General features: G+C 45.9%; 1 protein-coding gene across 5 annotated transcripts in view; it reads left to right on the top strand.

Annotated features, from left to right (window-relative positions):
• myom3 (myomesin 3) overlaps nt 1–27498 on the top strand; it is a 121237-nt gene extending 93739 nt beyond the window's left edge. For 4 of the 5 annotated variants that reach the window (XM_072246907.1, XM_072246905.1, XM_072246908.1 and 1 more), the window contains 12 exons: nt 40–184; nt 2494–2553; nt 5592–5659; nt 5766–5876; nt 8095–8182; nt 11308–11346; nt 12991–13096; nt 14442–14605; nt 17610–17646; nt 19660–19682; nt 22358–22413; nt 25744–27498. In XM_072246907.1, coding sequence (XP_072103008.1) covers nt 40–184; nt 2494–2553; nt 5592–5659; nt 5766–5876; nt 8095–8182; nt 11308–11346; nt 12991–13096; nt 14442–14605; nt 17610–17646; nt 19660–19682; nt 22358–22413; nt 25744–25998 — 1152 coding nt within the window. In that variant the 3' untranslated portion in view covers nt 25999–27498. The remainder of the gene's footprint in view (nt 1–39; nt 185–2493; nt 2554–5591; nt 5660–5765; nt 5877–8094; nt 8183–11307; nt 11347–12990; nt 13097–14441; nt 14606–17609; nt 17647–19659; nt 19683–22357; nt 22414–25743) is intronic. The other variant, XM_072246906.1, reaches the window with a different exon arrangement.
• Nucleotides 27499–27948: the final 450 nt, after the last annotated feature.

The following is a 27948-nucleotide window of genomic DNA, read 5'->3' as shown; positions in this document are numbered from 1 at the left end:
TAAAATACCACCCTGTAAAATTTGTTCTTTTCCACACAGACTCACAAAATCAATTTCGATAAAGCCAGCGGCCTCATAGAAATGATCATTCAGAACTTCACTGAACAAGACCAAGGCTCTTATACAGCCCAGCTCCGGGATGGGAAAGCCACAGGCCAGTTCACCTTGGTGCTGATCGAAGACAGTAAGTTTTAACACTCGCGTATTGCATGCATCCAGTCACCTGTACGGTCCCTTCACATTCACCAAAACTCGGTGCTGTGACCCTAGCTCAGAGGAATAATCTCACCTTCCCTTGGGTCCCATATGCTCATTTCATTGTCAACCCCATTCCCCACCCCTTCATGCTGGGCTTAAAGAACATAAAACAGACTAGCACAGGAACGGGTCCTTCCAGCCATGATACCTGCTTATGAGTTACGGGGAGAAGGCAGGAGAATGGGGTTGAGAGGGATAATAAATCAGCCATGATGGAATGGCTGAGCAGATACAATAGGCTGAACGGCCTAATTCAGCTCCTATATCTTCTGTTCTGGTACATTCATTCATTTGTTATATGCCATGTCAATTATGTGGGTGATCACGGTCCATGACCATGACTGTTCTTGGCAAATTTTTCTACTGAAGTGGTTTGCCATTGCCTTCTTCTGGGCAGTGACTTTACAAGACAGGTGACTCTAGCCATTATCAATACTCTTCAGAGATTGTCTGCCTGGAATCAGTAGTCACATAACCAGGACTTGTGATGTGCACCAGCTGCTCGTACGACCATCCGCTACCTGCTCCCATGGCTTCACGTGACCCTGATTGAAGGGAGGGGGCTGAGCGGGTGCCACACCATGAGGGACCTGCAGGCTGGCGGAGGGAAGGAGCTCCTTACACCTCCTTTGGTAGGGACGTATCTCCACCCTGACACCTCTTATATTTGACCTCCCAAAATGCTGCTCCTCACACTGCCCAGATGAATCTCCATCTGCCATTTCTCTGTCCATATAGTGTGATAGCATGGAAACAGGCCATTCAGCCTGCCTGCCCATGCCAGCCAAAGCACGCACTAAGCTGGTCTCATTTCCTGTGGTTGAACCATTTCCCTCTGAATCCCTCTGCTGGGCATTTAATATCACAGTAGCATTTGAGTAATCTTGTGTGTGTGTGTGTGTGTGTGACCTGCATTCCCAGACTCCTGTGTCTTCCACTGAATTAGTTCAATGTTTGGAAGTTAGAAAACATAACGTTGGTAATGAGGAAAACGAAGTACACAACTTATCTCCCAACTCTCTTGTTTTCCTTTGAACTAGTTTTGAAGACACCAAATATAACAGCCTCCAATCCATGTACTTATCCAAATTTCGTCATCCAGATTATCTACAACAGATCTGTATCCCACACTATAAAGCCGCCATGATAGAATGGAGGAGCAGACACGATGGGCAGAGTGGCCTCAATCTGCTCCAATGTCTAATGATGTCGTAGTATCAATGGACAACCTTCTTAACTGTCCACAGCAGCACCAATTTTTGTGTCGCCTGCAGACTTACTAACCAGCCCATCCACATTTTCATCCAGGTCATTTATATCTGCTCTCACCACCAGTTCCTGCAGAACACCACTGGTCACAAACTTCCAGACCTCATTTTCTGCTGCTCAACAGGCAAATAATTCTGCCTCATTCTTGTACATGTTATGCACAGGTAAACGTCATAGAGTCACAGAACACCATAGCATAGAAACAGGCCCTTCAGCCCATCTAGTCCATGCTGAAGTATCATTTTGCCTGGTCCCATTGACCTTCACCTGGACCATATCCCTCCATACCCCTCCCATCTATGTACCTATCTAAACTTCTCCTAAATGTTGTAATCAAACCCACATCCATCAATTCTGCTTGCAACTCGTTCCACACTCTCACCATCCTCTTAAACATCTCACCTTAAAACCTTAGCCCATGACCTCCAGTTCGAACCCAACATTATTGCATTTACTCTACTATCCCCTCAAAATTTTGTATCCCTCCATCCCCTCATTCTCCAAACTCCAGGGAATCAAATCCTAATCTAGTCAATTTTTCCCTATATATCAGATCCTCAGGTCCCGGTGTTGGGGAGTTTTATCGGCTTCTCAACCAATTGAATCCAAGCAAGATTTTTATTTTTATTTACGGTGTTACAGCAGGGAGCAGGCCCTATTGCCCCGTTGAGCCACGCCACCCAGCAATCCCCCTATTTAACCCTCGCATAACCACAGGACAATTTACAATGACCCATTAACCTACTAACCGGTACATCTTTGGACCATGGGGAGGAACCCAGGCACTCGGAGGAAGCCCATACACAAGTGGGAAGGCGCGTACGAGAGTTCTCACAGAGGACACGAGAATTGAACTTCAAGCTCCGGTGTAGAATAGTGCCATGTTAACAGCTACTGAAACAGCCAGATACCATGATTTCATCTTTTTAAAAATTCATCAGGATGTCTTGTTCCATTTCCTTTCAGAGTTCCGACAGATCCTATCTCATTGTGATTTCCAAAGAAACGAGTGGAAGAGAAAACAAGGTAACGAGGTCCAAAGAGGCCACCGATTTTATCTGCGTGTGGTTACATTGAGGGTGAAGAACCTAGGCAAGGTCAGCGGACGTGTGGTCACTGATCTGCAGCAGTGTGCTACAGCTCACAGCAGTGGGAGGTGCCGAAACAGAATTTTGTATCTACCTTAACCAAGACAGGTGCCCGAAGGAAGGATATTGCTCATTAAATATTTCTAGTCCGAGCTTAGCTTGGCAATGAAGCAGAAGAAATAACTAACAGAGACGTACAAAATAACTCTTTGGCCTCAGAACCTAATTCGTTACAAACTCTAGATATTTACGTTAGGAAACAAGACCTTTCACATTAACTTCTCTCAGGTCTCCCACCAAGGAGATCGGAGAAATGGCAATAAATTCCATCTGGCTTTTCTCTGCCAACATCAGCAACGGGTCTGGAAAGTGGCATTGGGAAGCACTGTTGGTATCGTCAGAATTTATTGTCCCTCCCTTAGACCCCAGGGAGTTTGTTTGTGGGTGACTTGGACAGTGAGTTGTTTGGGGCAGTGGGTGGAGGCAAGGGGAGTCTTTTTAAAATATAGAGCAAAGAACAGTCCAGCACAGTACAGGCCCTTCGGCCCACGATGTTGTGCTGACCTCTTAACCTACCCCAAGATCAATTTAACCCTTCCCTCCCACACAGCCCTCCATTTGTCCTTCATCTATAGTGCTGTGCAAAAGTCTTAGGCACATGTATAGAGCTAGGGCACTTAAGACATGTGCACAGTACTGTATTTGTCAATGGGGAGTGGGGAGCGAGTTGGTAAATCTGGTGGGAGCCGGATGTTGGGAATTGTGAGGATGGAGTGCCATGGGAAGGGTGTGGGATAGGCGGCAGAGAAGGAGTGCCAGGGGTGGGGTTGGGGTAGAGTGGGTACAGACACACCCAGCCCTGAGACACCAGTCAAGGTTAATTGATTCCAAACAATTGGTTTATTGATCATTACAGAATGTCTCTCTGGTGCTTCCTGCTTCCTCCCCTCTCCCTTCCCCTTCTCCCAGTCATGATTCCCCTCTCCCTGCCCCCTTCCCACTCTCAATCCACAGTAGAGACCCATATCAGAATCTGGTTTATCATCACTCACATACGTCATGAAATTTGTTGTTTTTTTTGTGACTGCAATACAGAGCAACACATAAAATTACTACAGTACTGGGCGCTGGTCTCCGGCACCCTAGCTATATACACGTCCCTCAGCCTGTTGCACAGTACTGTGCGTGCCTATCTAAGAGTTCTCTTAAATACCCCAAATGGATCAGCCTCTGCCACCAACCCTGGCAGGGTGTTCCACGCAGTCACCACTTTATACCAGTCAAAAGCCGCTTGAGCTTCCAACACTCATTCTGGGTCTGGGGTCACATGAAGAAACATCAACTGGTTCCCTTCCTACAGACAGGATTGGACCCAATGGGATTTATAATGTAGGAAACCAGTAGGTCAGCACAGCGTCTGTAGGAAGAGGAACACGGGTAATGTTTCAAGTCAGAGCTCGGAAAGAAGCTCAAAAATCTGCAGAGTGGAGAGAGATTTAGGAAAACTGTCCGAGACAAGCCTATCCCCATCCTGCAGAGAGTGGAGAGAGAATCAGGAAAACTGTCCGAGACAAGCCTATCCCCACCCTGCAGAGAGTGGGGAGGGAGTCAGGAAAACCGTCAGAGACAAGCATATCCCCATCCTGCAGAGAGTGGAGAGAGATTTAGGAAAACTGTCCGAGACAAGCCTATCCCCATCCTGCAGAGAGTGGAGAGAGATTTAGGAAAACTGTCCGAGACAAGCCTATCCCCATCCTGCAGAGAGTGGGGGGAGAGTATGTTTAGTTGTCTTGCGCTTGCAGTTTGTTTGATGATCATTTGACAGCTTCATGGCCTTCATTACCAATAGTTTTAAAATCCTGGATTAGTTTAATTGGTGAAGTTTTACTTTCCCTTGTGGTCATGGTAGAGTTTGACAGACCTTTATAGAGTCATGGAACAGTACAGCACAGAAACAGTCCCTTCAGCCCATCTAGTCTGTGCTAAACTATTATTCTACCTACTCCCATCAACCCACATCGGGACCATCGCCCTCTGTACCCCTCCCATCCATGTACTTGTCCAAACTTCTCTTAAATGTTGAAATCAAACCCTCTTTCCCCCCCACTTACACTGGCAGCTCATTCCACACACTCATCACCCTCTGAGTGAAGAAGACCCTTGTCAGGATTCCCATACATGTTTCACCTTTCACCCTTAACCTATGACCTCTATAGTTTTGGTAGCTTCCAACCTCAGTGGAAAAAAGGCCTGCTTGCATTTACCCTATCTATAACCCTCATAATTTTGTATATCTCTATCAAATCTCCTCTCATTCTCCTACACTGCAGGGAATAGAGTCATAAACTATTCAACCTTCCCCTAGAACTCAGGACTTCAATCCTGACCTTCAGAGATGCTTGTCCAAACAGAACATACTGTAAATGGGTGTGCAAGCACTTTGTCCCTGATATCTACACAAACATATCCTGAAATATCCCAAAACGTGCTTCCGCCAGTGAGGTAGGGCTATTGAACTGTACTTGCTGGTGCCTGAGGGGGAACTTCTTCTCTCAGAGGGAGGTGAGAGTGTGGGACCAGCTGCCAGCACAAATGGTGGATGTGGGTTTCATTTCAACACGTAACACAAGTTTGATTAAGTAGGTGGATGGGAGGGTTACGGAGGGCTATGGTCCAGGTGTGGGCTGATGAGACCAGGCAGAATAACAGTTCAGCATAGACTAGATGGGCAGAAAGGTCTGCTTCTGTGATGTAGTCTTCCATGATCAACTTAGTCCCATCGACCATATCCCCACCTCTCACACCACCCCAGCTCCCACCCCTTGCCGAATCCCTGCCTCTCAACACCACTCCCATTCCCCTGCCTCTTGCCATTACCCCTTTCTCCAGCTGCAGAAAATCGTCAATATTTCAATTGTCTCATCGTTCTGTTTTCATTGCTTTTAAATTTTAAAAAGTATTCGTCCAAAATTCCAGGGCCTTACTTTGAAAAATTCTTGGAATGGAAGGTGACAGAAGACTGCAACATCCTCTTCACCTGCAAGGTATTAATCAGTTTTCCAAAAGATAATTGCTTGAAGGTTAAATACCACAATCAAACAGTGGTGTGATGTTCAGACAAAATTTCTGTTTGATTTGGACATTAAACAGGTGATGAACACAAAGACCCAGACCGGCATTCAATGGAGTAAAGACGGGAAGCCACTCACGGGTTCCACTTACGATCCCAAGACAGGCATCAGCTCCCTCTCGATCTCACAGGTAATGGAAAGATAACCTTGCGTTCTAGTCCTTGGTTCTGCTTTGGTCTACACACTACAACAATTTATACCGTACCTGCTGCCCTGAAGCGTCTAGACTTGGTTCAATTTACTCAGTTTACAGTATACATACTGACAGCAGGAGCATCGATTTCTCTGACTTCAAGTTCAAGTTTAGCCTCATCTGACGGTACACAGAACTGAGCAAAAACTTTCGAGACATGTTTAAAGCCAAAGACTTTTGCGCGGTACGGTACTTGTCAACGTGGAGCAGAAAGAGAGTTTGTAAATCTGGCGGGAGCAAAGGATGTTGGGAATGGCGAGGGTGGAGTGTGGGACGGGTGGCAGAGAGGGAGTGCCAGGGGAGGGTGGATGATGCAGGTGCAGACACACCCAGCCCTCAGACACCAGGCAAGGTCATTTGATTCCAAACAGTTGGTTTATTGATCATTACAGAATGTCGCTCTGGTGCTTCCCACTCCCTCCCCTCTCCCTTCCCCTTTTCCCAACCATGATTCCCCTCTCCCTGTCCCCTTCCCACTCTCAGTCCACAATAGAGACCCAGATCAGAATCAGGTTTATCATCACTCACATACGTCATCAAACTTGTTTTTTTTATGTGGCAGCAGAACAGTACAATACATAAAATTACTACAGTACTGAGCAAAAGTCTTAGACAGCCTAGCTATATTTATGTGCAGAAGACTTTTGCACAGTACTGAATAGAAACAAATGAAACCATGTGCCTCAGGACCACGATACACCCACAAAACATATATCACACACTGCACGTAAATCAAAGAAGAAGTTAATAAAATATAATTCAAAATATACGTAGGGTGCAGCAGGAGTCAACTGTAAACAGCTTGCTGTCCTAGTGACAAGATCTCAGAGGTGACAGGGCCTGAGGGAAGAAACTGTACCCAGACTGACAGTCTGAGTCCTGATGCTGCTGTACCCCCTTCCTGATGGTAGTGGGTCAACGAGATTGCGGGATGGGTGGCAGGGAACCTCAACAAAGCTTTGGGGCCTTTTTTCTGCAACATTTCCAGTAAATGTCAGAAAAAGTGGGGAGGGAGACCCCGAGGACCTCCTCAATGATTTTACTGCCCTCTATAGGGTCTTGTGGTCCGATACCTTGCAGCTTCTGTTCCACACAATGAGGCAGCCAGAAAGGACATTCTGGACGGTGCTCCAGCAGAAAGTTGTTAAAATGGAGGTGGGGAGCCTTGCATGATGCAGTCTCCTCAGGACGTGTAGATGCTGCCGTACCTTCTTGACCAGGGTCAAGAAGAGTCAAGGGTTATGGGTCCAGGTTAGATCATCCATTATGTCCATACCAAAGAATTTTTACTCTTCACTCTCTCCACAGCAGAGCAATTGATGTGCAATGGAGAGTGGCCAGTCTGTGCCTTCCTGAAGTCCACAATCATCCCTTTAGTCTTGTCCACCCATTGCTCTTGCACCATTTGACAAGCCTCTTCACCTCCTCTCCATGTTGCCGATGAGGCCAACCACTGTTGTATCATCAGTGAGCTTGATGATGTGGTTTCAGCTGGATCTGCCAGTGCAGTCATGGGTCAGCAGCATGAACAGCAGTGGGCCGAGCATGCATCCCTGGGGGGCACCAGTGCTCAGCGTGATGGAGCTTGAGATGTTGCTCAACTCAGACTGACCAGCATCGTTCCATCAGGAAGTCCAAGATTCAGGTATAGAGAGGGGTGTTGAGTCCCAGGGAGGACAGTTCACCAGCCAGCCTCTGAGGACTAATCATGTTTAACACCCAGCTGAAATCGATGAAGACCATCCTGGCATATGACGCATCATTTTCCAGGTGGGACAGGACTGAGCGGAGGACCGAATCTATGGCATCATCAGTGGATCGGTTTGAGCAGTGTGTGACCTGGAAAGGGTCCAATGTAGCTGGAAGGTGGGATGCTATACAATCCATTACCAGCCACTGAAAGCTGGAGGAAACAGGCGGACTCACGGGGAGGACGTACAAACGATATAAAGACAGTGGCAGGAATTGAACCGTGATTGTTGGTGCTGTAAGCCCACGCACCAACCATTACACTAAAGTGCCACCCACGCCACGGCCGGACACCCCCGATTAGAGGTACAGCCTCCCTCAGATAAAGAGAGCACGAGGAGGAAAATCCCCTCCGATGTCCACATTGCATTTCCCTTTTCAGTTTATAAAGCTCTTTCTTTTCTAGATCACGCAAAATACCCAAGGAGTTTACAAAGTGACCGTAGCCGATGACAGGGGAGAAGATTCAAGTGTTTTGGAGATGCGCAATCAAGGTACGTTTCTAATTAAAGCCCTGATGTGTTTGGAGACGTATATCTCATTGCAGGGAGGGTAGTAAAGACCGAGGTTGTGATTCTTTTAAAGCTGAGGAGGAGCAGCTTTTATGTACAGTGGATTCCAGTTAATTGGGCCAATGGTTAATCAGGCCAGGCACTTTGATTTGGGGCATCTCTTCAGGAACAAAAACTAACTGAGAAAATAGTTAGGATTCCCTTTGTCTGTTTGAGTCACTATGTCACTTAATTGGGACTGTTAAGACTATAAGATACAGGAGCAGAATTCGGCCATTTGGCTCATCGAGTCTGCTCCGCCATTTTATCATGGTTGATCCAATTTTCCTCTCAGCCCCAATCTCCTGCCTTCTCCATATATCCCTTCATGCCCTGACTAATCAAGAGTCCATCAACCTCTGCCTTAAATATACATGAAGATTTGGCCACCACAGCTGCCTGTGGCAATGAATTCCACAGATTCACCACTCTCTGGCTAAAGAAATTCCTCCTCATCTCTGTACTAAGAGGACACTCCTCTATTCTGAGGCTGTGTCCTCTGGTCTTAGATTCTCCCACCACAGGAAACATCCTCTCCACATCCAGTCTGTCAAGGCCTTTCACCATTCAATAGGTTTCAATTAGGTCACCTCTCATTCCTCTGAATTCTAGTGAATACAGGTCTAGAGCCATCAAACACTCTTCATATGACAAGCCATTCAATCCTGGAATCATTTTCATGAACCTCCTTTGAATCCTCTCCAATTTCAGCACATCCATTCTATGATAAAGCAGCACAAAGCTGCTCACAATTCTCCAAGTGAAGCTTCACCAGTGCTTTATAAAGTCCCAAAATTACATCCTTGCTTTTATATGCTAGTCCTCCTGAAATGAATGCTCGCATTGCATTTGCCTTCCTCACCATAGACTCAACCTGCAAATTAATATTCAGGGAATCCTGCACAAGGACTGCCAGGTCCCTTTGTGCCTCAGTTTTTTGTATTTTTTCTCCATTTAGAAAATAGTCAACACTTTCATTTATTCTACCAAAGTGCATGACCATACACTTCCCTTCACTGTATTCCACCTGCCATTTCTTTGCCCGTTCTCCTAATCCATCTAACTCTTTCTGTAGCCTCTCTGCTTCCTCAAAACTACCTGCCCCGCAATCTATGTCCATATTGTCTGCAAATTTTGCAACAAAGTCATTAATTCCATCATCCAATTCATTTCTATGTAATAATATTAATAATAGAGATACAATATAAAATGAAAGTAAAAGGCGCCAAACTTATCAGAGTTCAACCACTTCGTGCACAACCGTTGGAGCTCAATGAACAGGGTCTTCCTTCCACCATGCGATCTCCTCTGACCCCCACGACCCGTGGCCTGGGACCAACCACAGTGGTCGACCAGAGCGCGTCCAGCACGTCCTTCCTCTTCGGTTCTCCTCCCGAAAAAGCCCCCCAAACCACACGTTCCCAGCCATATGAGACAGAATATCACCCACAAAAAGAATAACATGGACACTCATTGGTTCGTTCGCCCCCTTATCAATAATATAACCCAAACAAGCAGGGGAGAGAGAGAACTCCTTACATCACAGTTATTATTACAGAAAAGCCATTTTATATAACATACAAAGAAGCCATTTTAGACACCTCAGACCCAGTTACAGACATATAACATAAAAAGAATCAGTCCCAATACAGAACCCTGTGGAACACCACTAGTCACTGGCAGTCAACTAGAAAAGGCTCCCTTTATTCTCACTCTTTGCCTGCTGCCAATCAGCCACTGCTTTATCCATGCTAGAATCTCTTGTAATACCATGGGCTCGTAGCTTGTTAAGCAGCCTCATGTGAGGTTCCCTGTCAAAGGCCTTCTGAAAATTCAAGTGCACAATATCAAGCGATTCGTCTTTGTCTTTCCTGCTTGTTACTTCGAAGAATTCCACCAGATTTGTCAGGGAAAATTTTCCCTAGAGGAAAACATGCTGATTACGGCTTATTTTATTATGTGGCTTCAAGTACCCTGAGAGCTTGTACTTAGTAATCAATATCCAACATCTTCCCAACCACTGAGGTCAGACTACCTGGTGTTTATGGAGATCGGTGCGAAAGACAAAAAACATCCAGTTCTGTGGACGTAAATGCCTTGTTAATGAGAGAGGTCAGTGGAGAATGGCCAGACTGGTTCAAGCTGACAGGAAGGCAACAGTAACTCAAATAACCATTACAACAGTGGTGTGCAGAAGAACATCTCTGAATACACAACATGGCAAACCTTTATGTGGATGGGCAAGAACAGCAGAAGACCAAAAGCATACACTCAGTGGTCACTTTATTAGCTACAGGAGGTTCTTAATAAAGTGGCCACTGTGTCTAGCAAACTAAATGTGTACGTTCTCCGTGTGACAGAGTGGGATTTCTCCAGGAGCTCCAGTTTCCTCCCACATTCCAAAGACATTCGGGTTAGTAGGCTAATAGGTCATTCCTTATATTCCTTATATTCCGTCTGGGTAGCCTCCAACCTGATGGCATGAACATCGACTTCTCTAACTTCCGCTAGGCCCCACCTCCCCCTCGTACCCCATCTGTTACTTATTTTTATGCACACATTCTTTCTCTCACTCTCCTTTTTCTCCCTCTGTCCCTCTGAATATACCTCTTGCCCATCCTCTTGGTCCCCCCCCCTTGTCTTTTTTCCCGGACCTCCTGTCCCATGATCCTCTCGTATCCCCTTTTGCCAATCACCTGTCCAGCTCTTGGCTCCATCCCTCCCCCTCCTGTCTTCTCCTATCATTTTGGATCTCCCCCTCCCCCTCCAACTTTCAAATCCCTTACTCGCTCTTCCTTCAGTTAGTCCTGACGAAGGGTCTCGGCCTGAAACGTTGACTGCACCTCTTCCTAGAGATGCTGCCTGGCCTGCTGCGTTCACCAGCAACTTTGATGTATGAGGCTAATAGGTCACATGGGTGTAGTTAGACAGCACAGACTTGTTGGGCCAGAATGGCCTGTTACTGTACTGTATCTCTAAATAAACAAACAAATAAGATTAGTTTTCTGATTTCTGATGTGGTATGCTGACAACATCATTGCTTTAACTCTGCCAATGATTTATTTCAGTGTTTGACAACGTTCTTCGGGAAGTCTGCAGAATCAGCAGTGAGTAATTTGAAACAAAAAATAAACTTGCATTTTAGTACCGCCTTTTATCATATTGTGATGTTTACAATTAATGAAGAACATGGTCTTCGTCTTCATGTTTTGCAATGTTCGCCTTAACCACTCCCGGTGGCAGTGATTGACATCTCCCAGCAGGTCCGGGGCCTGGAGGTCTCCCCTGGGCTTCCCTTTGGATTACTGAAAGCAGACGGTGGAGTTCTGAAGCTCCTTGGTCTTGCTGACATTGAGTGAGAGGTGGTTGTTGTGGTGCCTCTCGACTAGATGTTCATGCTGCCGTGCGGTGCCCCTGTGCTGGTGGAGACTGCGTGGAGATGTTGTTGCCAGTCCGAACTGACTGGGGTCTGCAAGTGACGATTATTCAGGATCCAGTTCCTGGACTGCTCAGAGATCTGGTGGTGGAGGGGAAGAAACAGTTCCTAAAAGGTTGACTGCGTGTCTTCGGGCTCAGGTACCTCCTCCCCAACAGTAGTAAGGAGAAGAGGGCATGTCCTGGATGATGACCGTTTTGCATGATGGATGCCACCTTTTTGAGGCATTGCCTTTTGAAATGTCCTCAGTGGTGAGGAGACTAGTGCCCATGGTACAGCTGGCTGAGTTTACAATGCTCTGCAACTTTTTCAGATCGTATACCTGGTAGTGGTGCAACCAGTCAGAATCCTCTCTATGATACATTTGCAGAAACCTGTAAGTCTTTGGTGACATGCCAGTAGATCAATATCCAATAGATCAAAATGCAATAGATCGATATCCAATAGATCAATATGCAATAGATCCCACAATTAAATGCAAATATGTTTCAAGGACGTTGGAGAGCCATCAGCTTAGTGCTGCTTGGTACCTCTGCTCAATTATTACCCCAGACCATAGAGAATGGGTTTGGTTTTCTTTATAGAGAGAGTCATATGGCACAAAAAGAGGCCCATCGGCCCATTCATTCCATGCTAACCATCAATCACCCATTTACATTATGTGGCTGCATCAGAGTCTGGTATGGCGGTGGGGGGAGGGGAACCGGGTTGAACACTGTAAACGTAGTCAGTTCCTTCATGGGCACCAGTCTCCCCAGCATCCAGGACGGCTTCAAGGAGGGCTGCCTCAAAACAGTAGTGTCCATCGTTAACGACCCCCATCACCCAAGTAATTCACAGTTTTTTCTCACAATGTTTATGTAATGCAATGTACTGCTCGGCAAAGACAACAAATTTGACGACATACGCCGGTGATATTAAACTTGATCAGATTTCATCTGTTCTCCCCCCGCCCCCCAGATTGCACCGGTAATCTACAGCAGCTGATTAACCTACCAACCCTCATGGCTTTGGGATGAGGAGGAGATCCGGCGCATTCAGGTGGAATTCCCGTGCAGTGACGGGGAGAACAGGGAACGTGCAAACTCCACACCGAGAGTGCTGGAGGTCGGAATTGAACCAGGGTCGCTGGAGTTGTGAGGCAGCACCTCCACCAGCTGAACAAGGTGCACCTTTAGATAATTGCCGGTGAGGTCCCTGTTAGGACTTTAATGCAGTTGAGCGGCTGGCATTCCCTCACAATGCATCACTTTGAGAAGGAGTTTGAATGATTTTAGACAGAAGCACTTTCTATCATCACTGCTCTCTCCCACAGGTAATTCAGCTTCAGAATTGAAAATACAACCAACAGCTGAGGGAATAAAGATTTATTCCTTACTGAAGTGGAATGTGGACTGCCTGAAGAAAAGCTGGTACTTAAAGTAAGTAAAAACATTCTGTGAACTTCATCCAATTCCACTGTCCATATCCCTCCACAGATACACAAACAATTCTGCAGATCCCCAACTTTACGTGGTCTATTTCTGACACCTCTCTCCCCATTCTTGATCCTTCTGTCTCCATCTCCAGAGGCAGTCTGTCTACTGATAACTTTTGCAAACCCACTCACTTCCACAGTTGTCCTAACTATACCTGTTCCTGACCTATCACTCGGAAAACTGCCATTCCCTTCTCTCATTTCCTTTGCCCCCACCCCACCGGTTCTCAGGATGAGGCTTCCCATTCCAGGACATCTGAGGTGCCGTATATTTTTCAGAAAACGGTTTAATCTCTTCCACCACCATCGGTGCTGCTCTCACCCACACCACTCCATTTCTTGCACATCTGCCCTCACACCATTCTCCCACATTGTGACAGGGATAGGGTTCCCTTATCCTGACCTACCACTGCATGGGCCTCCCGTCCAGCACATCATTCCCTCCAGCCCCCACCGTCTCCAGTGGGATCCCACCACCAGGCACGTTTTCCCTCCCACCACTCCCCATGTCTCCCTTGTCCACTAGTCCCTCCCCACAGATATCCCTCCTGTCACTTATCCCAACCATCGGCACATGAACTACACCTGCCCCTACGCCTCTTCCCTCACCAGCATCCGGGGCCCTCAACAGTCCTTCCAGGTGAGGTGACTTTTCACCTGCGGGTCTGTTGGGGTCGTCTATTACATATGGTGTTTCCAGTGCAGTCTCCCCTACATTGGTGAGACCCAGCATAGTTTGGGAGAACCACTTCATCAAGCACCTTCAGTTCATCTGCTGCAAAAGGCCAAATCTTCTGATGGCCATCCATTTCAATTTGACTTCCCATTCTCATTCCAACATGTTGGTCAATAGCTTCCTCTCACATCACGATGAGGCCAAACTACGGTTGGAGGAGCAACACCTCTGTTTGGGTAGTCTCAAACCCCATGGTGTGAGCATCAATTTCTCTAACTTCTGGTAACCTCTCCCCTCAGCTTTCACCACCCGCCCCCCATAAATCTTTTTGGCCCTCTCATGACTTCTCTCCTCTACTGCCCTCATGACCTTCCCATCATCTCCCTTTCCTTCCCGCTCTTCCATGGTCCACTGTCCTCTCCTCTCAGATCTCTTCTCTGACCCTTTAACCCTTCCAGCTATCCCCTCCCAGCCTCTCACATCATGTCCCACTCCCCCACCCACCCACTCCGGGGAAAGGTGCTGGCTGACCGCTCTGTCCATTTCCCATAACATTTCATTTCAATGACAGTAATATTCTGCTGAAATGACTCAGGTGCTGTCATTTCTTTAGCAACAAAAGCCTGGAGTCTCAAGACCGAAGGAGGATTGGATCTGATAATCACCAGGTCTGGTTACAGATCTACAACCCAAATGAGGCAGATAAGGGTCAATACACCCTGGAGTTATTTGACGGAAAACAGAAACACGTCCGAGAACTGAACTTATCACAGAAAGGTAAATGTGCTTCCAAGTATCCTCTGTTATGTACCCCGTAACTGGGTTGCCAAACCAGCAGAAATGGATCACTCAGTTGGAGTCTGGATTACTAGAACTAAGACAGTTTTATTAAAGAAACAAGCAACACAGTACTCTAATCAAAAGGATAATAAATGCAACAGTTCAGCAATGATAAACACACATGTACACAGAATTAAGATAACAGGATCAATCAAGCTCTATCGTTGTCTAGGGGTAAATGACCAGTTTCAAAGTGACGCAAAGTTCAGTTCAATTTAGTTCAGTTCAGTTCGCAGTAATCGCTGCCGTGGCAATGGACAGTGGGGGATAGGAGAGAGAGAGCAAAAACGAATGAATATTCAAGGCTTCCACACAGACCTTTGCAGTCAGCTTTCGGGTGAGTCCTTTGTGATGTCATCTGAGGTCACTGACCGTGACCCCTCCGTTTCCAGATACGATCGTTTCCCTGCGGTGAACCTGGCACCCAGGCAAGGGTGGACACACACCAGGTTCCCGCCGATCGTGCCTTTCCACCCTGTGCGTCTATGGCCCGGTACTTCCCACCGACTTGTGAGAGACGCACCGCTTCCAGGGCCTTGTTACATCAGGTGTCGTGTGTCTCCTGCCTTAGCGAACCTGTCCCTTTTTATCCCCCTGCTGGGGTATCGCCTGTCCATCACTTCAAACAGTTCAGGGTTCAAAGGGAGAGCCGATCCTGACAGCTCTCCTTCCTTCATTAACATCTCCAAATGCTGCCCCATTGTTTTCCTTATCTCTCTCTCTCTCTCTCCTGAAGACAGGTGGCAGACCAACTGCTGATTCCACTGGTGCCAGCCCAGGCCAGCTACATCTTAATCTATGTGTATTCTTGTCACACCTCCAATATACGGACATTCTACAAATGTTCAAAACAGAAAGAAAGGAATCATAATAAATAAATAGATAAACAATAAATATTGAGAACATGAGATGAAGAGTCCTTGAAAGTGAGTCCATTGGTTGTGGGAACATTTCAATGATGCGACAAGTGAAGTTGGGTGAAGTTATCCCCTTTGGCTCAAGAACCTGCTGGTTGAGGGGTAATAACTTTTCCTGTACCGGATGGTGTGAGTCTTGAAGGTTCCTTACCGCCTTCCTGATTGCAGCAGTGAGAAGAGAGCATGTCCTGGGTGGTGGGGGTCCCTGATGAATAATGCTGCTTTCCTGTGACAACGTTTCATGTTGATGGGGAGGGGGGAGGGCCCTACCAGTGATGGACTGGACCATAGGATTGCCCGTTCAAGGGCTTTGGTGTTTCCATACCAGGCTGTGATGCAGCCAGTCAATATACTCTCCACTACACATTTATAGAAGTTTGTTAAGGTTTCAGATGTAATGCCAAATCTCTGCCAAATTCCCAGCGAAGTAGAGACACTGCTATGCTTTCTTCGTAATTGTACTTGAGTGCTAGGCTGAGGCCAGGTCCTCCGAAATAACACCAGGGAATTTAAAGTTTCTGACCCGCTCCACCTCTGATCCGCCAGTGAGGACTGACTTATTGGACATGTTGAGGGACATGAGCAGGAAGCAGCTGATGGTGCCAGACGACAGATCCAAAAGTGTGACGGCTCTTGTGGGCTGTGCCCAGCACATCTCTAGGTTGTGTTGGTTGTTGGCACTGATGATGCATTACACTGTGTGCTTCGATGTACATCTGATAAATAAATTAATCTGAATCTGGTTCCCAGGTGGCCAAGTATTTAAATTCCGAATCCCATTCCCATTCCAATATGTCGGTCCAAGGCCTCCTCTTGTGCCACGATCAGGCCACCCTCAGGGTGATGGAGCAACACCCTATATTCCGTCAGGGTTGCACCCCAGGATGAAAGACGAAACTCCGCAGTGTGATAAATCAACCCAACAATGAAAAAGTAAAAAGTGGTGGGGGGTGGGGATTCCTCTCAGTGGCGCACAAAAGCGCCCGGTTTGAATGGGTCCATTATCTTCTGTGTTGTCTGCTGAGCATTGTGGGTACGCTATGTTGGCACCAGAAAGTAAGACCAAAGAGCTGATTGTGGACTTCAGAAAGGGTAAGATGAGAGAACACACACCAGTCCTCATAGAGAGATCAGAAGTGGAGAGAGTGAGCAATTTCAAGTTCCTGTGTGACAATATCTTTGAGGATTTATCCTGGGCCCAACATATCAATGCAGCTACAAAGAAGGCACAACAGTGGCTGTATTTCATTAGGGGTTTGAGAAGATTTGGTATGTGACCTAAAACACTCATGAATTTCTACAGATGTACCATGGAGAGCATTCGACCTGTCTGGTATGGGGGGCGGGAGGCGCGGGGGGCACTGCACAGCATCAAAAGAAGCTGCAGAACATTGTGAACTCAGTCAGGTCCATCATGGGCACCTGCAAGGAGTGACGCCTCAAAAAGGTGGCGTCATCATTAAGGACTCCATCACCCAGGATGTGCCCTCTTCTCATTGCTAGCATCAGGAAGGAAGTACAGGAGCCTGAAGGCACTCAGTCAGTAATTCAGGACAGCTTCTTCCCCTCTGCCATCTGATTTCTGAATGGACACTGAACCCATGAATACTACCTCACTATTTGTTCATTTCTGTTGTTGCACTACTTATTTAATTTCACCATTTTATATATATATATATTTTTCCTGTAATTCTTGTTTTTGTTCCTACTATTATGTATTGCAATGTACTGCTGCCACAAAGGCAACAAATTTCATGACATACGCTGGTGATATTAAACTGATTCTGGGATGTGTGCTGACTCTTGCAGGCTGCCCCCAGCGCACCCTTTGGTTGTGTTGGTTCTTAACACTAACGATACATTTCACTGAATGTTTCGATGTACAAGTGATAAATAAAAGAATCTCAATCTGATGTGATCAATGCCAGAACTACTTTTAGGAGCCGAATGTCATCTTCCTGTTCTGATGCCTCATTATTGTTCAATACAAGTCTTCTCATTCCCTTTGTTCTTTCTCTTTTCAGTTTTAAATGAAGCTATCTCAGAATACCAAACACTGAAGTAAGTTTCTGTTCACTAGTTTACGTGATGCATTTGAACTACAAGGCTATTGACCTGAGAGTAACCGAGTTGACTGTCTCCAACACCCCTTAACAGTGCAGAGGCTTCCAACCCGAGGGAAATCAGATCTCAGCCAATATAGACCTAGTGCACTGCTAATGTGTTCCATTTGGCAATAAAAGTACAAAGGAGATTTGATAGAATATAGCTTGTTGGAAAAGTCCTAGAATCATGGACTCATACTTCAAAGTCAGGGCAGTACAGTTAGCACGATGCTTTACAGTACCAGCGACAAGGGTTCAATTCCCACCGCAGTCTGTAAAGGGTTTGTACGTTCTCCCTGTAACTACACAGGTTTCCTGCAGGTGCTCCAGTTTCTTCCACAGTCCAAAGATATAGAAACATAGAAAACCTACAGCACAATACAGGCCCTTCAGCCCACAATGCTGTGCTGAACATGTACTTACTTTAGAAATTACCTTAAGGTTACCCATAGCCCTCTATATTTCCAAGCTCCATGTACCTATCCAGGAGTCTCTTAAAAGATCCTATCGTATCCGCCTCCACCACCATCGCCGGCAGCCCATTCCAGACACTCACCACTCTCTCCGTAAAAAAAACTTACCCCTGACATCTCCTCTGTACCTACTTCCAAGCACCTTAAAACTGTGCCCTCTCGTGTTAGCCATTTCAGCCCCGGGAAAAAGCCTCTGACTATCCACACGATCAATGCGTCATCGGTTATCATGTATCAGTCGGTGGGTTAATTGGTCATTGTAAATTGTCCTGTGGTTATGTTAGGATGAAGTCAGGGGTTGCGGGGTGGTGTGGCTTGAAAGGACAGAAGGTCTATTCCACACTGTAACTCAATAAGTAAATGGAAAGAAACCCATTTTATCAGCTGACTTTGCCCATGCCGGCTGTGATGTCTAACTGATGGGAGGACTATAAGACGATAAAATATAGGAGCAGAATTGGGCCATTTGGCCCATCGAGTCTGCTCCACCATTTCATCATGTCTGATCCATTTCCCTCTCAGCCCCAATCTCCTGCCTTCTCCCTGAATGCCTTCGTGCCCTGACTAACCAAGAACCTATTAACCTCTGCCTGTAACATAGCCAATGAATTCCATAGATTCACCATCCCCTGGCTAAAGAAATTCCTCCTGATCTCTATTCTAAATGCCTGTCCCTCTATTCTGAGTCTGTGCCCTCTGGTCCTAGACTCTCCCACTATGGAAGACAACTGACCTGCATCCACTCTATCAAACCCTTTCAACGTTCGACGGGTTTCAGTGAGATCTCCCCTCATTCTTCTGAATCCTACTGAGTACAGGCCCAGAGCCATCCATCGGTCCTCATATAGTAACCCTTTCATTCCCAGAATCATTCTCGTGAGCTTCGTCTGCATAAGGGGCTCACGATACTCCAAGTAAAGCCTTACTAATGCTTTATAAAGCCTCCACATTACATCCTTGCTTTTATAATCTAGTTCTCTGGCAATGAATCCGAACATGGGATTTCCCTTCCTCACCACTGACTCAACCTGCAAATTAACCATGGGGAATCCTGCACGAGGACTTCCAAGTCACTTCGCACCTTGAATTTTTGAATTTTCTCTCCATTTAGAAAATAGTGTGAAGAGCTATAGCTCAGGTGCAGGTCGATGGCTCTATGCAGAATAATAGTTCAACATGGATTAGATGGGCCAAATGGCCTTTCTCGCTGCTGTAACTCTATAACTCTAAGAGTATCAGGAGTAGGACCTGAGTTCACATCAGAAAGGTCTCAGCCCAGAATGTCTCCTCCACAGAAGCTGCCTGACCTGCTGAGTTCCTCCAGAGCTGTTTGTGTGTTGTCCAAAGGAAGGAATATCAGATACTGAACCATGGTTAATGTAACATGTGTGTGGTCTCATGTTACTGATACATTCTTCTGAAAAAAGCTAATCACATGAAGGTTTAAAATGTAGAGTGACTGTGAATGTCCTCATGTTGTTCTATTTGCCTTTCAGACAAGCAGCATTTGCAGAGAAAAGTAAGTTAATCAATTGTAAATTGTAAAGGGCTGGGTGTGTTAGTTTGTAATCTTTTCCTCTGCATTCACAACTTGTTCTCAGAAAAACAGAAAACCTACAGCACAATACAGGCCCTTCAGCCCACAATGCTGTGCCGAACATGAACACTTTAGAAATTACCTCGGGTTACCCATAGCACTCTATTTTTCTAAGCTCCATGTACCTATCCTGGAGTCTCTTAAAAGACCCTATTGTATCCGCCTCCACCACCGTCGCCGGCAGCCCATTCCATGCACTTCACCATTCTCTGAGTAAAAAACTTACCTCTGATATCTCCTCTGTACCTATTTCCAAGCACCTTAAAACTGTGCCCTCTCATACTAGCCATATCAGTCCTGGGAAAAAGCCTCTGGCTATCCACATGATCAATGCCTGTCATCATCTTATACACCTCTATTAGGTCACCTCTCATCCTCTGTCGCTCCAAGGAGAAAAGGCCTAGTTCGCTCGATCTATTCTCATAAGGCACGCTCGCTAATCCAGGCAATGTCCTTGTAAATCTCCTCTGCAACCTTTCTATGGTTTCCACATCCTTCCTGTAGTGAGGTGACCATTCTTCCATGCAGGTAGTGTCAAAGACAGGCAAAGAATACTGCGCGATATAGATCAGTTGCTGATATGGGCAGAGAAATGGCAGATGCAGTTTAACCGAGATAAATGTGAGGTGTTGCATCTTGGTAGGGCAAGTGCAGGGAGACGGTACAGGGCGAGGTGCTTAACAGTGTTGCTGAGCAGAGAGATCTTGAGATCCAAGTTCTTAGCTCCTTGAAAGTGGCTACACAGGTCGATTAAGGTGGTTAAGAAGGCTTGTGGAATGCTTAATTTTATTAGTCAAGGCTTTGAGTTCAAAAGACGAATCTTGCAACTTTATAAAACTCTGGTTAGGCCATACCTGTACTATTGCTTATAGTTCTGGTTTTCCCACTATGGTAAAGACGTTGAGGCTTTGGAGATGGTGCAGAAGAGGTTTACCAGGATGCTGCTGGTTTAGAGGGCATGTGCTATCACGAGAGGGTAGATAAACTTGGGTTGTTTTCTCTGGCGTGCTGGAGGCTGAGGGGAGATCTGATAGAGGTTTATAAGGTTATGAGAGGCACAGATAGAGTGGGCAGGGAGTATCTTTTTCCCAGGATTGCAATGTCTAATACCAGAGGGCATGCATTGAAGGTGAGAGGGGGTAGGTTCAAGGGGGATGTGAGGGGGTAATTTTTCTACTCAGAGAGTGGTGGATGCCTGGTGTGGTGGTAGAGGCAAATACATTAGAGGCTTTTAAGAGACGATAGACACATGGATGTGAGGAAGATGGAGGGATATGGACATGGTTTAGGCTGGAGGGATTAGTGCTTGGGTGTCTTTGATTTCCTTCTTAGTTGGGTCAGCACAACACTGTGGGCCAAATGGCCAGTTCCTGTGCTGTACTGGTCTATGAATTTGCTGCTTTTGGGACTTTTGGGTTAAGATGCTGAGAAAACATCAGCACAATAGGGTGCCACAGTAGCAAAGCTGTTCGCATGACACGATTACAGCTCGGGACATTAGAGTTTGGTGTCCTCTGTAAGCAGGTTTGTACAGTCTTTCCCGTGGGCGTGTGGGTTTCCTCCAGGTGCTCTGGTTTCCCCCCACAGTCCAAAGACTTACTAGTTGGTAGAACATAGAACATAGAATAGTACAGCTCAGTACAGGCCCTTTGGCCCACAATGTTGTACTGACCCTTAAAGCCTACCTCCCATATACCCCCCCACCTTAAATTCCTCCATATACCTGTCTAGCAGTCTCTTAAACTTCACGAGTGTATCTGCCTCCACCACTGACTCAGGCAGGTAGGTTAATTGGTCATTGTAAATTGCCCCATGATTAGGCTGGAGTTAAGTTGGTGGGTTGCTGGGTAGCATGGCTCGAAGGGACAGAAGGGCCTGATACATGCTGTGCCTCAATAGTAATAAATCACCTTGACCAGACACACATACTCTAGGTCTGGACAATGGAGGGAGGAGCACACGGTTCTGTGCAAACGTCTGAGGTATATATATATATAACGGAGAGGGGAATCATGGTTGGGAAAAGGAGAAGGGAGAGGCGAGGGAGTGGGAAGCAGCAGACAGACATTCTGTAATGATCAATAACCCGAGTGTTTGGAATCAAATGACCTTGCCTGGTGTCTCAGGGCTGGGTGTGTCTGTACCCATGCCACCCCATGCCCCTGGCACTCTCTCTGCCACCTCTCTCACACCTCTGCCACGGCACTCCACCCTCGCCATTCACAACATTCTTTGCTCCCACCAGATTTACTAACTCGTTGTCCGCTCCACGTTAACAAGTACATACAGTACAGCACATAAATCTTCCCTTTCCTTTTCCCACCCACCTGGCTTCACCTATTCTCCTTCCCCTCCCCGCACCTTTTTATTCCAGTCTCTTCCCCTCCCTTTCCTGAAAAAGGGCCTCACCCCAAAGGGTCGACTATCTACACATTTGCATAGTCACTGCCTGACCTTCTGAGTTCCCCCCGCATTTTGTGTGCATTGCAAGTTCTCAATCTGCCTAGTATATCATTCTGGCTTTGAGTAGGTTGGAACTTGTTGTTTCAGCAACTCTATTGGACTTCCCAAATACAGTGTCATTCTTCTTCCTTCAGACAGAGCGAAAGTATCACACGGTCTTCCTGATGTTGTTAACGTCATGGAGAGCAAGGTAAAAAATGAAAAAAATATCAGCATGACAACATCAACATTATCACAGCTAAAGCTAATCTTACATGAAATACATTGCACTCTTGTTCTTTATCTTTCCGCTGCCTGTTACATTACTGATTTAATTTTCTGTAAGAAACCTGTTTTGTGACTGTGAATACTAATCTGTCAATTATAAACTAAAATATAACTTCGATGCTTCATTATTCTGTAATAATGGTTCAGCGGGTCCATTGAATGTCAGAGAATGTATACAGTATACAACCCGAAATTCTTACTCTTCAGAGACATCCACGAAACAGAAGAAAACCCCCAAAGAGAGAATGACAGGAAAAATGACTGAAGAACCCCAGAGCTCTCCGCCTCCCACGCACAAGTATCGTCAACCATCCCCCTCCCCCGACGTTCTAGCACTTTCACCACCCACCATGCCAGCAACAGCAACGCCCCAAAGAGAGACCGTGGCCTACAATCCAACAGAAACTACTGTTCATTCCAACAGTTCGACATCCCTCAGGAGCTCTCTCATTAACAAGGGAGAGAGAGATATCACTCCTTCCACAGTGAGACGGGAGACAAACAATCACTGTTTCAATGTTACAGTCTGTAGTGCCGTGTTTATTTCGAGTTCCCTGACTCGAGAATCAGCAGCAAACTCTCACTCGCCATTGAGAGAATGATCACTCAAGTGCAGAGGCCTCTGACAGCTTCTCTCGCTGTCTCAACGATCCAGCTCCCCGCAGCACTTCGATTCACAACACTGGCGAGAAATCGGGGCCGCTACTGGAGATATCAAAAATGCAGCCGCTCGGCAAGCTCCAAGAATAGGAACTCATTGCCATGAAGAACCACAGTTTGAGTAGAGCTGTAGATCAGAGATTCTTTTCAAATCCTTTTATTATTTTTATCCAAAATAAACACGAGTACATCGAAGTAAACAACACTTACAATGTCTCAAGAAAAAAAAACATTATATAAGGATTGAAAAAATTTTGTGATGAAAAAAAACCCCTACTAAGCAAGAAAAGTGGGGAAAAAAGAGAAAACCTCATTAAGTGTTCAAACCCAGAGCCATGAGTAATACATAAAGCTTCTCAAGATGAACATCAAACTGCCAGCAAAAAAAAGTACCAAAAATTTACAATTAGATCAATTAGCTCAAATGATAATAACAAGCAAATGAACCCCACCTTTTCTCAAAATCAAACATAGGTTCAAAGGTTCAACTTCTAATTTTCCCCGAACTAAGACATAGCATCACTTGAGAGAATCATTGTGACAAAGTGGGAGCCGTTGTATCCTTCCACTTCAACAAAATGGCCCTCCTAGCTATTAGATCAGAGACCCTGACAGGACCCCGGCCACCTTGAAAAGGAATCGCTTGAATACAAATTAAATTGCAAATCAATTTAATTCTTGTTCTAATTTATTTGTCCCCCCCCCCACCCCGCCCTACCCCCAGCTTGATTGGCTGTAGTGTAGGAACTCTCAGAGATCTGAATCGATCCAAATTACAAGGGAAACTGAAGAGCATTCTTTTAGTGTTTGATTTTGTGTTTGTTCGATTTTAATCGTATTTTTAGCATTTGGCAGCTGAATTCTTCTCAAGTCTGTTAGCTGAAATAACCTGACTAAAATAATAAAAATTTTACAATAGTGGGGATCCTACCAAAGGTAAAGAGACTTATACTCAGACATCATCATCATTATGTGCCATGTTGCATGGTGTGGGTGATCATGGCTGTTCTTGGCAAATTTTCCCACAGAAGTGGTTTGCCATTGCCTTCTTCTGGGCAGTGTCTTTACAAGACGGGTGACCCCAGCCATTATCAATACTCTTCAAAGACTGTCTGCCTGGAGTCAGTGGTCACATAACCAGGACTTGTGATGTGCACCGGCTGCTCGTACAACCATCCACCACCTGCTACATGGCTTCACGTGACCTGATTGGGTGGCTAAACTTGTGCTACACCTTGTCCAAGGATGACCTGCAGGCTAGTGGAGGGAAGGAGCACCTTACACCTCCCTCGGTAGAGACATAGCTCCACACTGTCACCCTGCAATACAATAGCACAGTTATTAATGGCAGCACTCCCTAGACTCAGTAGCCACTTTATTAGGTACACCTGTACACCGACTAGTTAATGCAAATATCTCATCAGCCAATCATGTGGCAGCAACTCAATGCATAAAAGCATGCAGACATGGTCAAGGGGTTCAGCTGTTGTTCAGACCAAACATCAGAATGGGGAAGAAATGTGACCTAAGTGACTTTCACTGTGAAATGTTTGTTGGTGCCAGATGGGCTGGTTTGAGTATTTCAGAAACTGTTCATCTTCTGGGATTTTCATGCACAACCGTCTCTAGAGTTTACAGAGAATGGTGTGAAAAACAAAATAAAACATCCAGTGAGAGGCAGTTCTGTGGGTGAAAACACCTTGTTAATGAGAGAGTTCAGAGGAGAATGGCCAGACTAGAAGATGACAGTAATATAAGTAACGCCACCTTACAACAATGGTGTGCAGCAGAGCTTCTCCGAATGCACATCATGGCGAACCTTGAAGTGGATAGGCTGGAGAAGCAGAAGGCCATGAACTCAGTGGCCACTTTACCAGGTACAAGTGTACCTGGACTTTCAGAAAGCCTTTGATAAGGTCCCACACAGGAGGTTAGTGTGCAAAATTAGAGCAAATGGTATTGGGGGTAGGGTACTGACATGGATAGAAAATTGGTTGGCAGACTAGTGACTAGTGGGGTACGGCAAGGCTCGGTGCTGGGACCGCAGCTATTTACAATATACATTAATGATTTAGATGAAGGGATTAAAAGTAACATTAGCAAATTTGCAGATGACACAAAGCTGGGTGGCAGTGTGAAATGTGAGGAGGATGTTATGAGAATGCAGGGTGACTTGGACAGGTTGGGTGAGTGGGCAGATGCATGGCAGATGCAGTTTAATGTAGATAAATGTGAGGTTATCCACTTTGGTGGCAAGAACAGGAAGGCAGATTACTATCTGAATGGAGTCAAGTTAGGAAAAGGGGAAGTACAGCGAGATCTAGGTGTCCTTGTTCATCAGTCACTGAAAGTAAACATGCAGGTACAGCAGGCAGTGAAGAAAGCTAATGGCATGCTGGCCTTCATAACAAGGGGAATTGAGTATAGGAGCAAAGAGGTCCTTCTGCAGTGAAGTGCAGAATGAAGTGGCTACTGGGTAATAGTAATAGTCTTTTGCATTGACACAATAGAGTGCAGCTACTTGGATTGTTTATAGTCTCATTGTGCTCGATACTACCCTAAAGTAATATTAATATTTTGTTGTGTTCTACAGACCCTGTACTTGTCCTGTAGCATCTCTGGAGATCCTCTCCCCGAGGTGGTCTGGCTGAAAAACGACAAAGAGGTGGTGGCTGGCGAACACTGTCAGATCTCCATCCAGAAGACCACCGTCACCTTCAGTATCCAGCAGGTCACCTCTCAGGACTCCGGGAGATACAGCCTGTTAGTGAGGAACAAACATGGCTCGGAGACAGCGGCCGTCACTGTCGGAGTGTACAAATGTGGCGGCGAGGCTGAGCAGGAATAACAGCCGCCGCTTGTTATAAAAATAGGTCAGACTTTCAGGATTAGCAACGGCGGTACATTGAACCTGCAAGAAATCTCTAGCTCAGACCCAGTTTTGTGAAATGCCTTGAATTCCGGGAGATGATATTTTAGTTTGTAGTGCTGTTGATGTTTTAACTATAGAGTCAATGTAGAAATTATAGTTTAGCGCTTTGAGTGGAATAGGAACTAATTTGAAGAAATCTTAGAATGCGTTACGATGACAGAAGTCAGCTTTCAGAATTAGTAGTGAGTGAAAGGGAGTTTTGCACACACTAAACATCTGGAACTTGCTCCCAGTGAAAGTAATTGAAGGATTTGGCTTTAATTACATACCTTTCTGAAGTGGGATGATGTTAGTGCTGTTTGGAAGGGTTTAAACTAATTTGGCGGGGGAGGGAAGGGATACGAAATGGAGTGATTGTGCTGAGGATGGGGTAGCCGGTTTACAAACCCAGGCTATGTTAGTGAGACTGCTGGCAAGGAGAGGCTGACGAAAGGGTAAAATTGCAGTCTGCAGGATGAGCTGCAATGGAAAAGGCGGAGAAAATCGAAAAGGGGGGAGCACAGGTCTGAAAGCGCAGTATACGGAATGAAGTAGATGATCTTGTAGCATAGTTAGAGATTGGCGTATGTAATGTCGTTGGTATCACTGAATCATGGCTGAAAGAAGATTATAGCTGGGAGTTTAACATCCACGGATACACATTGTATCGAAAGGACAGGCAGGTAGGCAGAGGGGGTGGCGTGGCTCTGTTGGTAAAAAATGAAATAAAATCATCAGGAAGAGGTGACGTAGGATCAGAAGGTGTTGAATCGTTGTGGGTAGAGCCAAGGAACTGCAAGGGTAAAAAGACCCTGATGGGAGTTATATACAGACCCCTAAACAGAAGTAAGGATGTGGCCTACAAATTACAAAGGTTCATAGGTTCCTGATTACAGGGGAAAAAGCAGGAGATTGGGGCTGAGAGGGAACTGGATCAGCCATGATGAAATGGCAGATCAGACTCGATGGGACAAATGGCCTAATTCTGCTCCTATATCTTATGATCTTAAGAATCAGCGGGAGTGCACCTAACGGAAGTTCTATTGGCAAATTCCTGTGAAGTGTTCAGGTGGAACGACCGGCCTTCCCCTGGTTACCACCAGTCAGCTCTTCCTGGAAATGGAGGTTGGAATATCCACCTCCTCGGGCGCTCCTGTGTCCACCACCTGTTCAGCTGCCCCACCTCTCTTCCTTGAAACGTCGGGCAAGTGAAGTGACGCTGGAAGAAGGAGGTTGCAATCGAGAAAGGGATGGACAGCCCTGAGGAAGGATGGGAGACAGGTTCTGCTGTGTTTGGAAGAGACGTGTGTAGGTGTACAAAATAACTCTGCTGGGACTTGAAAACTCATCAAGCTTCACTCCCTGGACCCGCACCAACTGCTCTAGGGGTTGCTTTTACAATCAGTAACTTTTACCAAATAAATCTGTCAGTTTCAAAATGGAAATTTATGATCTGCCACATTTATTACTGAGCTGTTTTGAAATGTCGTCACATCGAGGTTAGCATAAACTTTTAGAGTGCTGAGACAAGCAATCTGCTTCTCTTTCCTACTGCACGGTCTATCTGGCACTTTGAGAGTTTCCCACAATATCAGGAGCCGATGGAGAGATGTGAAGAGCCATTGATTGGAGCTTCTGTCTATTTTGTTCCTGGTTCACAGCTAATGGAAGTCTGAGTCATTAAAGAGTTGGTAAAACTGAAGGGAAACATTAAATATGAAGGCAAAAATTTTCCTTTAGTTTCTATGTTAGTAAGAACAACATTCCACTATCTGGTTCACTCTTTCACTATGCTGAAAGTGACCCCTTCCCTTTCAATGTTTTGTGACCGACCAGCAGGAATTTGACTCCTAAAGTTATTCACCGATAGTGCAGATAGGATTAAAC

The sequence above is a fragment of the Mobula birostris genome, chromosome 29 (assembly GCF_030028105.1).
Source record: "Mobula birostris isolate sMobBir1 chromosome 29, sMobBir1.hap1, whole genome shotgun sequence".
In the NCBI taxonomy this organism is placed as follows: Eukaryota; Metazoa; Chordata; class Chondrichthyes; order Myliobatiformes; family Myliobatidae; genus Mobula; species Mobula birostris.
Note: the sequence above shows the minus strand (reverse complement) of the source record. Positions and strands in the feature narration are given on the sequence as shown.